Source organism: Danio aesculapii, chromosome 22, assembly GCF_903798145.1.
Source record: "Danio aesculapii chromosome 22, fDanAes4.1, whole genome shotgun sequence".
Classification (NCBI taxonomy): Eukaryota; Metazoa; Chordata; class Actinopteri; order Cypriniformes; family Danionidae; genus Danio; species Danio aesculapii.
Window position 1 is genome coordinate 20789797 of NC_079456.1, and position 15010 is coordinate 20804806.

The 15010-nt window shown below is 38.2% G+C and overlaps 1 protein-coding gene across 1 annotated transcript in view; it reads right to left on the bottom strand.

Annotated features, from left to right (window-relative positions):
* Positions 1–13795, bottom strand: part of LOC130216287 (unconventional myosin-Vb-like) — a 32380-nt gene extending 18585 nt beyond the window's left edge. The window contains 21 exon segments of the mRNA XM_056448186.1: positions 109–318; positions 744–983; positions 2114–2270; positions 2407–2727; positions 2802–2888; positions 2968–3065; positions 3212–3343; positions 3439–3522; positions 3602–3727; positions 3806–3946; positions 4702–4783; positions 4856–5124; positions 5284–5396; positions 5474–5581; positions 6158–6239; positions 6610–6753; positions 6831–6987; positions 8122–8266; positions 8505–8673; positions 11809–11919; positions 13705–13795. Of these exon segments, the coding sequence (XP_056304161.1) occupies positions 109–318; positions 744–983; positions 2114–2270; positions 2407–2727; positions 2802–2888; positions 2968–3065; positions 3212–3343; positions 3439–3522; positions 3602–3727; positions 3806–3946; positions 4702–4783; positions 4856–5124; positions 5284–5396; positions 5474–5581; positions 6158–6239; positions 6610–6753; positions 6831–6987; positions 8122–8266; positions 8505–8673; positions 11809–11919; positions 13705–13731 (3003 nt within the window). The 5' untranslated portion in view covers positions 13732–13795.
* Positions 13796–15010: the final 1215 nt, after the last annotated feature.

Genomic DNA, 15010 nt, shown 5'->3' on the forward strand with positions numbered 1-15010 from the left:
TTCTGAATGGATTGAAAAATGGTAAAACTCTACTGTTTAACTCTAGGGGCGCTGTGACATGAGTGTATTTCCAAAGAAATTGGAGTGTTCCTGTAACAGTGAACTCACCTGTGTCAGCTGGAGAATCTCCTGTTTGGCCTTGTCCTCGGCTCTCCTCCACTCCTCCTCCTGTTTTTGGCTGACTAAAGGAGCCGTGTTTATGCTCTCCTTCAGCTGGTTCTGCAGTTTGAGAAGGCTGGAGCGCAGATTCTCCAGCTCTGAGCTGTGAGCTTCTCGCTCGGTCTGAAGAGTTTCCCTCAGAGATGCGCTTTCTCTGGCCTGACAGATGAAAACACACCCACAAGTCACTTTAAGTCACTATCAGTCCCACTTTAGGTCAGACAGATGGTTTTGAACCAAAAATTAAATAAAAATTGTCCTTTGTTTTTGTGTTTCGGGGTCCAATTTTTAACAATTTAAATGTTTTTGACATCATGACAATGATGTTTTGAATTTAATGTTAATAGAAAAGCTTATTTTCAAAAGCAAGAGATAAATCAATTTTTTTGAGTATGGGTCTCTGTGAAGCATAAGAGGACGCTTCTCAATTTGTGGTCTTTTTAAAAGGTGTTTTTGATTAATGCATTATCAAAATGGAAATGCTTCTCTTTATTGCCTTGAACCCGAAACTCCTGCAGAGACTTATAGTCATTTTAGATTGTGAAAAGCATCATTACAACTCCCACATTCTTTTACCCTCTCACCTGTTGGTCGGCTCGGAGCTGCAGCTGCATGAGTTTGACTTCCATGCCTTTATTAAGTTCTCTGTACTTCTCCACAGATCGGGCCTCAGCACGCAAACGCAACAGCTCTCTACGTGCTGCTCTTCTACGAACACAACACTGCATGAGCACCACTGCACATCTGATGCGCCTGTAGCTGCTCCGGGCCAGCCAGCCTCGCACTCGTGCCTGCAAGACCAACACTGCCCGCTCTGTCAGCATCTAGAGAGAAAAAACAGGTTATTAAAACACACTGCACTTTTAAATATTTTACTTTAAGTTACTTTAAGTTGCAAGGTTCTAGTATGAATTAGCATTATGCTAGCATGTTTCTAGCATAAATTAGCATGCTGTTAGCATGGTTCTAGTATGAATTAGCATGTTTCTAGCATGTTTCTTGCATAAACTAGCATGTTAGCATGAATTTAGTATGAATTAGCATATTGCTAGTATGTTTATAGTATGAATTAGCATGTTTGCTAGTATGATTAGTATGTTTGTTAGTATGTTTCTAGTATGGATTGTTATGTTGTTAGTATGTCCAAAGTAAAGTCAATGGCAGTTTTTTACAATGGAAGTCTATGGGACAATTGTTAGGGTGGCGTAAGTGGTTGCTAGGGTGTGGCTAGTAAGTTGAAAAGTCATCAGTGATTGGCAGATTGGTTGTCTGAGTTAAATGAGCCCAACCATAAGTCTCTAGGACAGTCTGGCGCAAAGTTATAAGGGTAACAAAGTCTGGTCCAATGTTAAGTCAATGGGACATTTCCTAATTTTCCGGGTCAGTTTAGGAAAACCGTAAGTCGGATCAGTTGGAATAGGTATAGCAACCCGAGTCAGACCAGTTTGGAGGTCTGGGGTAAGTTGTTTGTAGGTGTTTGTAGCTTAAACGGTCTAGGAGGAGATGCATATAGAAATTAGTCTCAGAAGAAGAAGAAGAAATGTATGTAGTATAACAGCATGTTCGCTTTCTCAAGCCACCATAATATAGCCTGACACACACCATTAAAGTCAGCATGAAACGAAAGTTGCTGAGACTTTTTATTTTAGAATGTTGATGTACTTTCAACTGAAATGGAATATTGAGTAGGGAGTTGGGCTTTCTTTTTCCTTGGAGAAAGCTAATGGTAAAAGGGGCATGGTTAAGAATATTGTGGCTGAAGCCATGAAACTGAAATCAACAGAGCAGGACCGCCACTTCAAATGCAGAAGCAAATGGTCAGACCTTGAAGACTAAAACAAATTCAGTGAATTAACCGATTGTTAACGTAAAGCATAACAATGTGCGCTAGAAAAATAAACATTGTAAATATTGATTTCATCAAGACTTTAAAGTCACATTTTAAAGCCTGTACCTGTGAATAAATTCGACGAGCCTTGGTTCCTCTGATGAAGGCCTGGATTTTAATGGTGGCCCCTCTAATGGTCAGATAAAGCTGTCGCACAGCCAGCATGCGGTATGTTTTCTGGATGATTAAAGCAGCACGTGTGTAACGGAGGGTCCACGCCAACCTGGTCAGGTAACATTGAAATACATACTTACAATTAGATTCAAAAATATACAAAAACTTATAAAAGGACAAAGTATACAATTAGCATGGGACCAAAAAACCTACAGTTCATGTTCTTTAGGTCACACTAAACTCACCTTCGGGCCAGGGTTCCTCTGGTGTACCGCTGCAGGATAAATGTGGCCTGTCGAAGCCGCTGATAATGCCTACGCTGCTGCCATCCTCTCACCCAGCTTTGGATCAAAACCCCTGCTGCATGTAGCCGATCTCCTCTAAGCTTCTCCAGAACCGCTACTTGTCCAGCACGAAAGAAAACCTTGGTCTTGCCAAAGCAGTACTGCTCCGGATCAGGGATAAGATCAGGAAGGGTACTCTGACAGGAATGGCGCACATCATCCTGAGAAACAAAAGCTTGTAACAGCACCCGATAACGGGCAAAGAACTCCTCATATGTCCACCTAGAATTTGGTTGAAAGAATTGGAGGTGAAAATATTGTTATTGAATTTGAGAGACTTCTAGAAGAATACTTGCCTGGAAGGGTAGCCTGCGGCACTAATTCGGATGGTCTCTAGGACTCCACATGCTCGCAGCTGCTGCACTGCTCGCTTGGGGTCAAATCTGATATGGAGAAAGGATAAAAGGTTACTCAAAACTCTAGAGGAATAAATGCATATGAGATCTTAATTTTCTTTCTTACAGGAAGGGCTTTTTGAGGTCATTGGACTTTATGCAGCGAACATAATGAGGGGTGGTGCTGTTCAAGGTGTCCATTAAAAGTTGCAGGGATTGGCGAAACTAAATATGCAAAGACAGAATATGTCAGAAAATGTTCAAATCTAAGACCTCTGGGGGTTTAAAAAACACATTAACGGGCAACTTTGAGCATTGACCACTTGAAATTATTTTCCTTTTTTCTCTGACAGAAACAAGAAGCAGCTTACCTGAAAGCCCACAGTTAATTTGTGCTCTCTGTGAGCTCTCTTCCCTGAACGTATGCTCCCATTTGCAAAAGTGGAGTTGGGAAGGGATTTCCCTGCTGACTCTTTCTGGAACAACTCTGCAACTAGTTCTGACTGAGAAGAGTATGGACAGGTGTGAGTAAGCAGTACAAAGCAGTGAGTACAAAACTACATTAGTAGAACTAATAACTGAACTATTCAAGAAATACCTGACTAGCTCTCAGGATGTTGATGGGCTCCTCAAATACAGTGTCTCGATTCTTGTCCAAAAAGCCATCACACTCATACTGAACCTAATGCAAAAAGCCAGCAATAATATCACAGACATTGAAAGGTTTGGTGTAGAGCATTTGTTAATGATCATTTTCTGACCTTATCAGCAAAATGCACAATAATGAATGCAGAGTTGGACATGCGTGGTTTAAGAAAGTGAGGGCTGTGGTTCAGGTGCTGGTCATAAAGCTTTCGAGCCCAGTTGTCATCTGAACCTTTTGGCATCTAGGGCAGAAAAAGACTGTTTTAAACATTGGTACTTGCAGTAGGAGGTACAGCAATGTGTATTTTGTTTATCTTTACTCTGCATTCTTCATCCAGAAGATCAAGTAGGCCCAGCTGGCCTTCGATGAGTGCAATGCATGGCTGATTATCACTGAATTCAATGCGGTTCCAGGGAAGTTCCTCTCGCAGGTACTCCTCCTGCTCCAGCTGAAACACATGCTGATGAGGACAAAAAGCATACTTAAAAGACTGCAGAATGAAACAATTGGGTCAACAAGTCAGCTTATGGCAAGACAAGTTCTGAAAAGCTCAATGGAACCAAGAAAAGGCATGTGTGAATTGTACATTAATGAGGCACAACCTAACCAAGTCACTCTTTAAAAGATACTGATATATTTACTCTTAAAAAATATTGAGTTGACAGTCAACACCCATATCTGACATTTATTGCAATTGTACTTTTGCATCCCGAGTTCAAGTGCCAGATTGGGGATCTTTCCCATCCCCATCCCCTATCTCTCTTCAACTTTGTTTCCTGTCTAAATAATGTTTGTCCGAATAAAGGCAACAACCCAAAAAAATCTTTACAAAATTAATTAATAAATAATCAGTTGACTCAACATAGGTGGCACTATAGTTTCTGGGGCCCTCTGGTCCTTTTAAATAGTAACTGATTTCCAGGAATTAAGGTGGGTTAGTCTGATCTGTGACCTTGGAACGGTCCTAACCATCCTTGTTGCTACAGTGCCCTGGTCACCAGGGGCACCACTAAGTGTGGAGAAGTTAGGATGATTTTAAGGTGCCACATTCTTTGGGGGCCTCCAGAGATCAACTTAATTAGCATTAACTTGCCTTAACATTGCTAAGGTGGCCTAACCTCATATTATTTCATAAGGTCTAAAATTACTCGAGGCAACCTTGCTGGTCACAGACAACTATGTGAACCTATTGATCCCACAAATCAGGAAACTTACCCTGTTGAATTGCTGCTGGAGTTTCTCATTGGCATAGTTGATACAGAATTGCTCAAAACTATTCCTGTCGAAAGTCTCAAACCTACAAACAATAAAAAAAGTTTATTAAAAGTGTTCCATAATGTTGCAAAAATGTACAACACAACCCACATACCCGTAGATATCAAGGACTCCTGTGAAAGATTTGGGCTTTTCCCGATGTGCTCGTAAGGATGAGTTGAGCCTCTGCACCGTCCATGTGAAAAGTTGCTCGTACACATGCTTAGCCAGAGCATCCCGTGCTTCATTTGCCTGTTGGCCAGTCATGGGCTTTACAAGCATCTCCCCACCCACTGCTAGTCTCCTGTGGCATAGCCATTGGGCCATCTGAGCACCTTCCACCCTCAAAAGCTTGGCAAAGATTGCCAAGGAACGGTCATCGCCCTGCCAATACGTTGATGTCCTTATTAGCACATTCTGCATGTTATCAAATTAGCAAGAACAGCACTGCTACTGGTGTTAATGTATACAGACATAATTTTTTTTCTTTTATTTGGATTTTGACATAGAAATGTACACAGTAATAGGAAATGGGTGTTGTACATCAATGTAGCTGCGGTCCCCACCACGACCGCTGGCTTGTATGTTGACATTTCCCAAGTGAAGAATAGCTGCCAGGATACGAAATATCTCCATCTGCTGGTCAGATTGCACTCCTGCAGGGATGAACCACACTCTTTTACAAAATGTAGAATGTGGCAATAGTGGAGCTTATTGGTGTATTTTACCTTACCAAGTATAGTAAAGGCATTTCTTGTCCGCTCTAGCTCGACTACATCATCTGTACCCGAAATGTGCACATCTTGTCCTTGGTTGGTGTAATGGAAGTTCTCTGCAGAATCTAGAGAGATGCATCCCCACCAAGTAATTTTGTCTTTACAAATGTCTAATAGGCATCTTAATGTAGACATCCTGGCTAAAACAATCTAAATTTGGGATGCCAGTAAAAATCCCATAGATGTCTAAGAATAGCCAAAAACCAGACTAGTGGTCAAATACACAGATTAGATGAGGGATGGGCAAACTCGGTCCTGTAGGGCCGGTGTCCTGCAGAGTTTACCTTCAACCATAAACAAACACACCTGCCTATCGCTTTCTAGTGATCCTGAAGACACTGCTTAGCATGTTCAGGTGTGTTTGATTAGTGTTGGAGCAAGACTCTGCAGGACACCGGCCCTCCAGCACTGAATTTTCCCACCCCTGGATTAGACAGACTTTACATTTTTAGTTACTAAGTCCTGTTTATTTGGTGACTACTCTAGTATTTGAATTTAGCCTTGTTTTAACCAAGCCAATAGCTGCTAGACATTTATAAAAAAATGTTCAACACATAAAATGCTTGCTGGGTTGTGATCAAACAATCATGCCCAACACATAAATAAGTAGCATGTTTTTGGAGCGCCAGTTGAGGCTTTACCAAGTCTAAGTGTCCTCAGCTCTGGCAAATCTCTGGAAGCACAAAGCTGGTAGAAGATGTGGTAGTTTCTCTCGTTGGCTGCCTATTAATAAAACAAAAAGCATCTTAATAAAAGAGTTTTGTCAGAGAGATTAAAAAATTAACACACTATATCAGGGGTTCCCAAACTTGGTCCTGGAGGTCCGGTGTCCTGCATAGTTTAGCTCCAACTTCCTTCAACACACCTGCCTGCAAGTTCCTGCAAGTTCCTACTGGTGCAGGTGTGTCTAATTGGGGTTAGAACTAAACTATCCAGGATACCGGTACTCCAGGACCGAGTTTGGGCACCCCTGTTCTAGAAAGCCTAGTAAGAGCTAGGCCAGCTTTGTCTGATTGGGGTTGGAGCTAAAATCTGCAGGACACCGCACCTCCAGAACCGAGATTGAGAACCCTTGCACTATAAAATCAAGCACCTGAAAGACAACTCTTGATTTCTCCAACAAGTAGGTCCTCATGTTTGCCCCAATAATGTCCCCTTTACGTCCAAATCCGATCTCAATATATTTTCCAAAACGGCTACTGTTGTCATTCCGAGTTGTTTTTGCATTACCAATTGCCTGCAAAAGTTACAATGACCAAATGTCAATAAACAGCATCCTCATACACCAGAAAGGTCAGAATCAAATTTCAGTACCTCCATGATGGGATTGGATGCTAGGACTTTCTCCTCCACACTGGTCTGCTGGGCTGCACCACCCACAACAGCAAAGTAGCGCATGGTGAATTTAGCAGATACAGTTTTACCTGAGCCTGATTCTCCACTGATTATGATGGACTGGTTTTTCTCCTCTCTGTATGTAAAAATATGACCAATAGAACCCTGTATGGGTTAAATGAACATACGATACAAATTGATGGTACTCTAAGATAATTCAAATTATGACCACTGTCCGGCAAAGTTTAGGTTTAAGCCTAACACTCCTAATCCTGTAGGTAATTAAGTTCAGGCTCATTTGAAATTTGTAAGTAGTTTATTATTGGAGCCAAAATCTGCAGGACATTGGCCCTTCAGGAGCAGGACTAGACACTCTTTTCACCAGCATGGACCACGCCACTTTGAGCTAGACTTTATTGTAGGGATGAAAGGGATGGTAAGGGAACAGTGGGATAAAGGGAAAGGGAAGAGGATAAACATTGAACAGGTAGGTAGGTTGATCGGGCATCCTACAATGATGCCCAGAAATTTAGAGTAGGGGGTACCGTCTCTGTATTATTTTGGTAGAGTGATTGAACCCCCTTATTCAACCTAGGAGGGAAGAGAGGGTTGTATGATTGTTAATAGGAAGCAAGGAAAATAGAGGGATGGACGGTGTGTTCGAGAGAATAAGAAGAAAAGTGCTAGAGGGCTGGTCTGCCTTAAATACTGTAAGATTTAGGGAGTAGGTGATTGGTAAAAGAGGCAAAGTGGAGTGTGATCCCGCTGCCGAACCTTTGTCAACAAGTTAACTCCATATATATATGTAACGAAGGCCAGCTAGCGAAGTGCTATGCAGGTAAACCTTACTCCTCTGACCTTTAAGGGTGCTCTAGCGACAGATGCTAGAGGCCATAGTCACTTTGTTAGAGCAACCGACTCCCATGCAAAGAATTGCTGGTTCGATCCAAGCTCAGGCCCGGTTGGGTGCAGTAGGACCAGTTGGTTACATATATATATGGGGTTACATATATATTGGGTTACATATATACCAGTGGGTTACATATATATTGATGTAAGCTGATATAACTAGAAAAATTAAGGCAGCAAGACTTTTTTACAGTGTATATGTGTATGTACATATTTGAATTTCAAATGGTTCCAAATTCAAATATGAACTTGTGTGTCATATTTATCATTTGCAAATATTACCATATATCAGATTTCTACATGGGAGACCAAAAGCATGATATTTTTCTATGTGAACTATTCTTATTTGCATGCTCTTGACCTGATCATCGTTCGGTACGCCTCTTCAGCCACAGAAAAAATGTGGGGCTCCATATCAGCCATGTCCTGTCCACTGTAAGCGTCAATCACCTCTTCTCCATAGATGGGCAATGGCTCATATGGATTTATTGCCACCAACACAATCCCTATTAAAGCATCAGTAAGTAAAGATTAGTTTGAGATTGAAATCTAGTTGAAACCATGCATTTCTATGCCTAATTTACATGCCAATAAACCGATTGCTTGGTTAAAGTTCTTGACAGTAGCCAATAAAACGATGAGTGATCTAAATTTCTGTGCCTTGAACTTTACTCCCACTAAAATGAAGGTTATTGGTTGATGGCTGTATAAACTTGCCACTGTGTTCTGAAAACTTAAACTCACCGCAGTAAGTATAAATGCTACTGTAGTCGAGAAAGCGCACACGCAAGTTGTGAAGTACCGCTGGCTCGTGGAGAAAGGTCAAAGCTGTGAGGTCATTTTCTCCCTCCAAAATATCAGGGTTACCAAGAGGTGGAAGACCCGCCGGAGGCAAGACTGGATACTCCATCTCCTTATTTAAGAAAAATAAATAAATTATATATATATATATATATATATATATATATATATATATATATAAAATGTATATGTAAATTAAGAGGCAGTTAGTCTTGTTTAAGTACAGCGGGGAAAATAATCATTGAACTATTTTCCTATTTTTCTCAGAAAACATATTTCTAAAGGTGCTGTTGACTTGAAATTTTCATTTAAGAACGACAACCAAAGAAATCCATATGTGCAAATAAAACAAATCTAATTAATTTACAAATAAAGTTATGTCTAATAAAATAAAATGACGCAGGGAGAAAGTATTGAACACATGAAGAAAGGGAGGTGAAAAAAGGCAGTGAAAGCCCAGAGAGCAGCTGAAATCTCTCAGTAGTTATTTAGCAGCGATCTGGCCTTCATCATTTTACATTAATATTAGCTGCTTCAGTCCAACATCTACATTATCAGGATGATGAAGATAAAACCAAAGTAGACATTTCAACAAGACAATGATCAAAAACACAGCCAAGGAAACTCTCAAATGCTTTCAGAGAAAGAAAATCAAGCTGTAGAATGGCCCACCCAATCACCTGAGTTAAATCCAATAGAAAATACAAAATAAAGATCAGATTTGATTGACGAGACCCGCAGAACCATCAGGATTTTTACACTCTGTTGAAGTCTGTAAAAAACTCACATCTGAGCAATTCATGTGATTTTGTTCTCCACATGAGAGGCTTCTTTAAGCTGTCATTACAGAAAAAGCCTTTTAAATAAAGTACTAAATACATTTCAGTAGTTCAGTTCTTTCTCCTTGTGTCATTTCATTGTTATTATACATAACTAATTTTCAAGGTTTTTTTTGTTTTGTTTCATTTTATTGTTTGTATTGTTTGGTTTTTTACCAAAATCTGGTTCAATTCCATGTCAACAGCTCCTTTAGAATCATTAGTCCCAGGAAAAAACATGACATGCTTAGTACTTATTTTCCCAGCTGTAGCTTTTTATAAGCTGGAAATATATACATGTTTGAAACTGAAGTGTTTTGGCACGTTTGGTTGTCATTCAAGAGTTCACACTTAGCTGATGATTCATCAAAAGCTTGTTTGGCATGCTGTCCCGGGAGAGAGCCCCGAGCTCAATGGATCCTCGAGCCTGGGGCTTTCTCCCGTTTGCAGAGCGAGAGGGGAGCCTGAGCTCGGTGGATCTCAGAACTCCCCATCTGCAGTAGCTAAGGGAACACGTGAGGAAAAAAGGGGGCTAGACAAATGCTTGATTGTTATGCATGATGTATATATTTGGATGGTGGGAGGAAACTGGAGAACCCGGGGAAAACCCACGCGGACACGGGGAGAATATACAAACTCCTCACAGAAACACCTACCGACCTGGCAGGACCAGGGCTGGCAGTGTTCTTGCTGTGGGGCTAACAGTGCTAATCACTGGGCCTCCGTGCCACCCGATTTATAGTGAAAGAGGAGAACGGGGAGGAAGGGGGGTTTCTTCCAAACGAAGATAAGGTGGACTGAAAACTGTGGTTATTTATAGTAGCTTATGGCTCATATGATTGGATGATACTGATTAGCTTAATATGAGACCGGCTGTGATAAATCATAAGCACGTGATCCTCTCGAAATTAGTTTATGAATAAACCTCACAAAGTGGAAGACGGGAGCCTCATGGTTTCATCAGACTAAAACAATTGGTCAAAAAACATTTTCGTTAAACTCAAGTAAAATGAAATCTCACAATAAACAAAAATGTAAAACTAAACAAAATGACTGAACAGTCACTGAAAATAAACAACTGAAATAAAATAATAATTAGCAAAAATAATAATTTTCAGAAATAAAAAATAATCATTCGTTACAAAATCAAACAAACACATTTTCTTTATTTTACAAAAAAAGAAAAATGTTAACGAGGCATGTTTAACCACGTGATTTTTAACATGAAGAAGTTTGCCTGAATTCTTCATAATTTTGACTTTTTCAACTCTGAGTTGCATTTATTTGGTTTTGGATTCAGTGTGTGTTCAAGCTATTATTATATTGTTTTACTAAAAGGTTTGCACAAACATTAATGTAAGCTCTGCAAACACTAAACTTTGCTTTGGTCGACACTGGACATATTCTGTTAACTCTGTTACTACTCAAAATAAAACTGAAACTAAATACAGCGGGGAAAGTAAGTGTTGAACACTTCATGTTTTTTCCTGGGACTAATGATTCTAAAGGAGCTGTTGACATGGAATTGAACCAGATTTTGGTAAAAACCCAAACAATTACAAACACAAAAATAAAACAAAATAAAAAACAATCTGAAAATTAGTTACGTGTAATAACAATGAAATGACACAAGGAGAAAGTACTGAACTACTGAAATGTATTTAATATTTTATATAAAAGGCTTTTTGGTGATGGCAGCTTAAAGACGCCTCTCATGTGGAGAATGGAGTCACATGAATTGCTCAGATGTGAGTTTTTCACAGATTTGTGTGAGTGTAAAAATCTTGATGGTTCTGTGGGTCTTGTCAATCAAATCTGATCTTTCTTTCTCTGAAAGCATTTGAGAGTTTCCTTGGCTGTGCTTTGGATCATTATCTTACTGAAATGTCCACCCTGGTTTCATCTTCATCATCCTAGTAATGTAGATGTTGAACTGAAGCAGCTGATATTAATTTAAACTGACGAAGGGCAGAGGATTGCTGAAGAACTACTGAGAGATTTCAGCTGCTGTCTGGGCTTTCACTGCCTTTCTACACCTCCCTTTCTTCATGTGTTCAATACTTTTTCCCTGCATCATTTCATTTTATTACACATAACTTAATTTGTAAACTAATTCTATTGTTTTCTTTGCATGTGTGAATGTCTTTTTGGCTGTTACCAACATCCGGTGAGAATTTCAAGTCAATGGCACCTTTAGAAATATGTTTTCTGAGAAAAATGGTGACGTAAATACTTATTTTCCCAGCTGTATATATAAAACTAAATAAAAATGTCTTCGCTAAATAAAAACTAAAGTAAAACTAACAAAACTATTAATGAAACGCACTGAAACTAAGCTAAATAGTACAGACAATTAAAAAAATAGCAAAGTTACATTAAAAAAAGCTAAATTATCTCATACCAGTATGAAATATGTGCATGTGTCTTACTCTGCCATCAGGTAGCTGTATTGAGATCTGCTGGTCTCCAGGACTGTAGTCTCGAAGCAGTTGTGCAGACACCCACACAGCTTCTGGGTCTGGCACCCACACACATGCCCCCTGTGACAGCCAACAGAAGCATGATGACTAGATTCATATCAATCATAACCAGCAATAAATGTCACATGAAAAAGCCTTTTAAAGGGCTAGTTCAACCAAAAATGAAAATGCTCTCACTATTTACTTAACCTTTAAGTTTCCTTTCTCTGTTGAACATTGAAGAAGATGATTTGAAGAAAGCTAAACCTGTCCCCACTGACTTCCATAGTAGGAAAAACAAATACTATGGAAGTCAATGGTTGCAGGTTTCTGGACTTCTTCAAAATATCTTCTTCAGTGTTCCACAGAAGAAGGGAACTCAAATACGTTTTGTGAAGGGTGCGTAAATGATGACAGAATTTTCAGTTTTGGGTGAACAATCCCTTTAATTCTCTTTGGTTTATTCCGTATTAAATTTCTTCAAGACAGAAACTTGAATGCTGGGTTCCACTTAATCAATTTGTGTTGGGAAAACATGAAGTAATTAAGTTATTAGTTTGTACAAATTTAAGTGGATTGAACATAAAACAATTAAGTTGCCCCCCTAACAACTCAAGAATTGTGTTGTTTCAGCTCATTTGAAATAAGTAGATTAAACAAACACTGAACCTTCCAGAAGCATGATTGCTGATCATTCTATAGGTTTGATTAGGTCTGTGTCTGAAGATATGGATACCATGGAAATTGATTTATTATTTTGAATGTTTCACAAGCGGCTCATGTGCCTGACTGACTGCCTGTCCCACCCCAGTGACTGTTTCTCTTCCATCAGCACAAATATACGGCACATCATTAAACATTAACACCAACCAGACTCCTCTAACACTGGAAATAAACCTGACGGTAACGTACACAACTCTCTCTCTCTCTCTCTCTCTCTCTCTCTCTCTCTCTCTCTCTCTCTCTCTCTCTCTATCTATCTATCTATCTATCTATCTATCTATCTATCTGTTGCTCTATCTATCTATCTATCTATCTATCTATCTATCTATCTATCTGTTGCTCTATCTATCTATCTATCTATCTATCTATCTATCTATCTATCTATCTATCTATCTGTTGCTCTATCTATCTATCTATCTATCTATCTATCTATCTATCTATCTATCTATCTATCTATCTATCTATCTATCTATCTATCTATCTATCTATCTGTTGCTCTATCTATCTATCTATCTATCTATCTATCTATCTATCTATCTATCTATCTATCTATCTATCTATCTATCTATCTATCTGTTGCTCTATCTATCTATCTATCTATCTATCTATCTATCTATCTATCTATCTATCTATCTATCTATCTATCTATCTATCTATCTATCTATCTATCTATCTATCTGTTGCTCTATCTATCTGTTGCTCTATCTATCTATCTATCTATCTATCTATCTATCTATCTATCTATCTATCTATCTATCTATCTATCTATCTGTTGCTCTATCTATCTATCTATCTATCTATCTATCTATCTATCTATCTATCTATCTATCTATCTATCTATCTATCTATCTATCTATCTATCTATCTATCTATCTATCTATCTATCTATCTATCTATCTATCTATCTGTTGCTCTATCTATCTATCTATCTATCTATCTATCTATCTATCTATCTATCTATCTATCTATCTATCTATCTATCTATCTATCTATCTATCTATCTATCTATCTATCTATCTATCTATCTATCTATCTATCTATCTATCTATCTATCTATCATTCAAATCTCATTGTTCTATCAGTGATATTATCTATCTAGAATAATGACATTAAATTCATGTAAACAGAAAATGCACACTTTACCTTTGTGTAAAGCTCTGTGGTCGCCATCCGCTCAAATAATCTCTTGACAGCTCGAAGTAAACCTCGCTATAACTTCAGCTGTTCTCTTCAGCGTCTCAGAGCGAGTGACTGCTGGCCTCCCGCCCTTTGGTCTGTTAGAGATTGAGGCATCATAACCGTAATAGTGAGTTAACAGTTAATCCACTAAGTAAAAAGAGAGGGGCATTTAAAATGGCTCTGCGTCTGAACCATAACATTTTTACAAAACATTAAATAGGTTAAATGCAAACTAGTATTCAGTGTTGCTTCATAGCTGGATTATTGTACCTATTATTATTATTAATATTATTATACCTCTTTTGGTATAGCAAAATGTACATCCACAAATCAGGAAAAAGGGACAGTACGGAAGACACAAATAAAAAACAGTGATTTCTAAATTTACTTTGACTATTTCATAGCTGACAATACAACAAACATTTTTAATGTGTTCCTCGTGATTTATATATATATATATATATATAATTTTCTTAAATAAACATATTCCAAGTGGATATAGGTATTTGACTGGCCTCTCTGCAGTCCCGACCTGTCTCCAATAGAGCATGTGTGGCGTGTTTTGAAGCGCAAAATTCAACAATGAAGACCCCGTGCTGTTGCCTACTTTAAGACTTGTTTGCAGGAATAATGGGACAATAATGCACCTAAAGCACTTCATCACATGGCGTCTTCAGTCCCTAAACGTCTTTTAAGTGTTGTGGAGAGGAATGGCAACATTACAAAGCAGTAAATGCTTTACTGCTCCATTTTTTTTATAAATGTGTTGCAAGAACCAAAATTGGAAAACAAAAAAAAAAACTAAAAAAATCATAAGGAACACATTAAATATTGTTTTTATTATTGCCTGCAATGAAATACAAGTTAAAATAAATTTATAAATCAATAGTTTCTTTTTCGGGCTGTATAAATATCCATATAGCCTACTGTTAACTATACATATATATATATATATATATATTTTTTTTTTTTTTTCATGTAATAATTAAACTTAGACCTTTTGACCTTATGAAAACGCATTATTCACTTGTCAATATATATATATATATATATATATATATTTTTTTTTTTTTTTTGTCACTTGTTACCTACTTTTTTGGCAATATTAAGGGTTTTTAAGGAATATTTTTATCTATAATATAATAGTATTTTCAGCACATGAAGTCAGTCAAGAAAAAAAAACAATGATAAAGCAGTAAGATTTTTTTTACTTATTTTAATCCGCTAATCGGGTTTTTAGGTAATATTTATTTGGCAGAAATTATTTTGG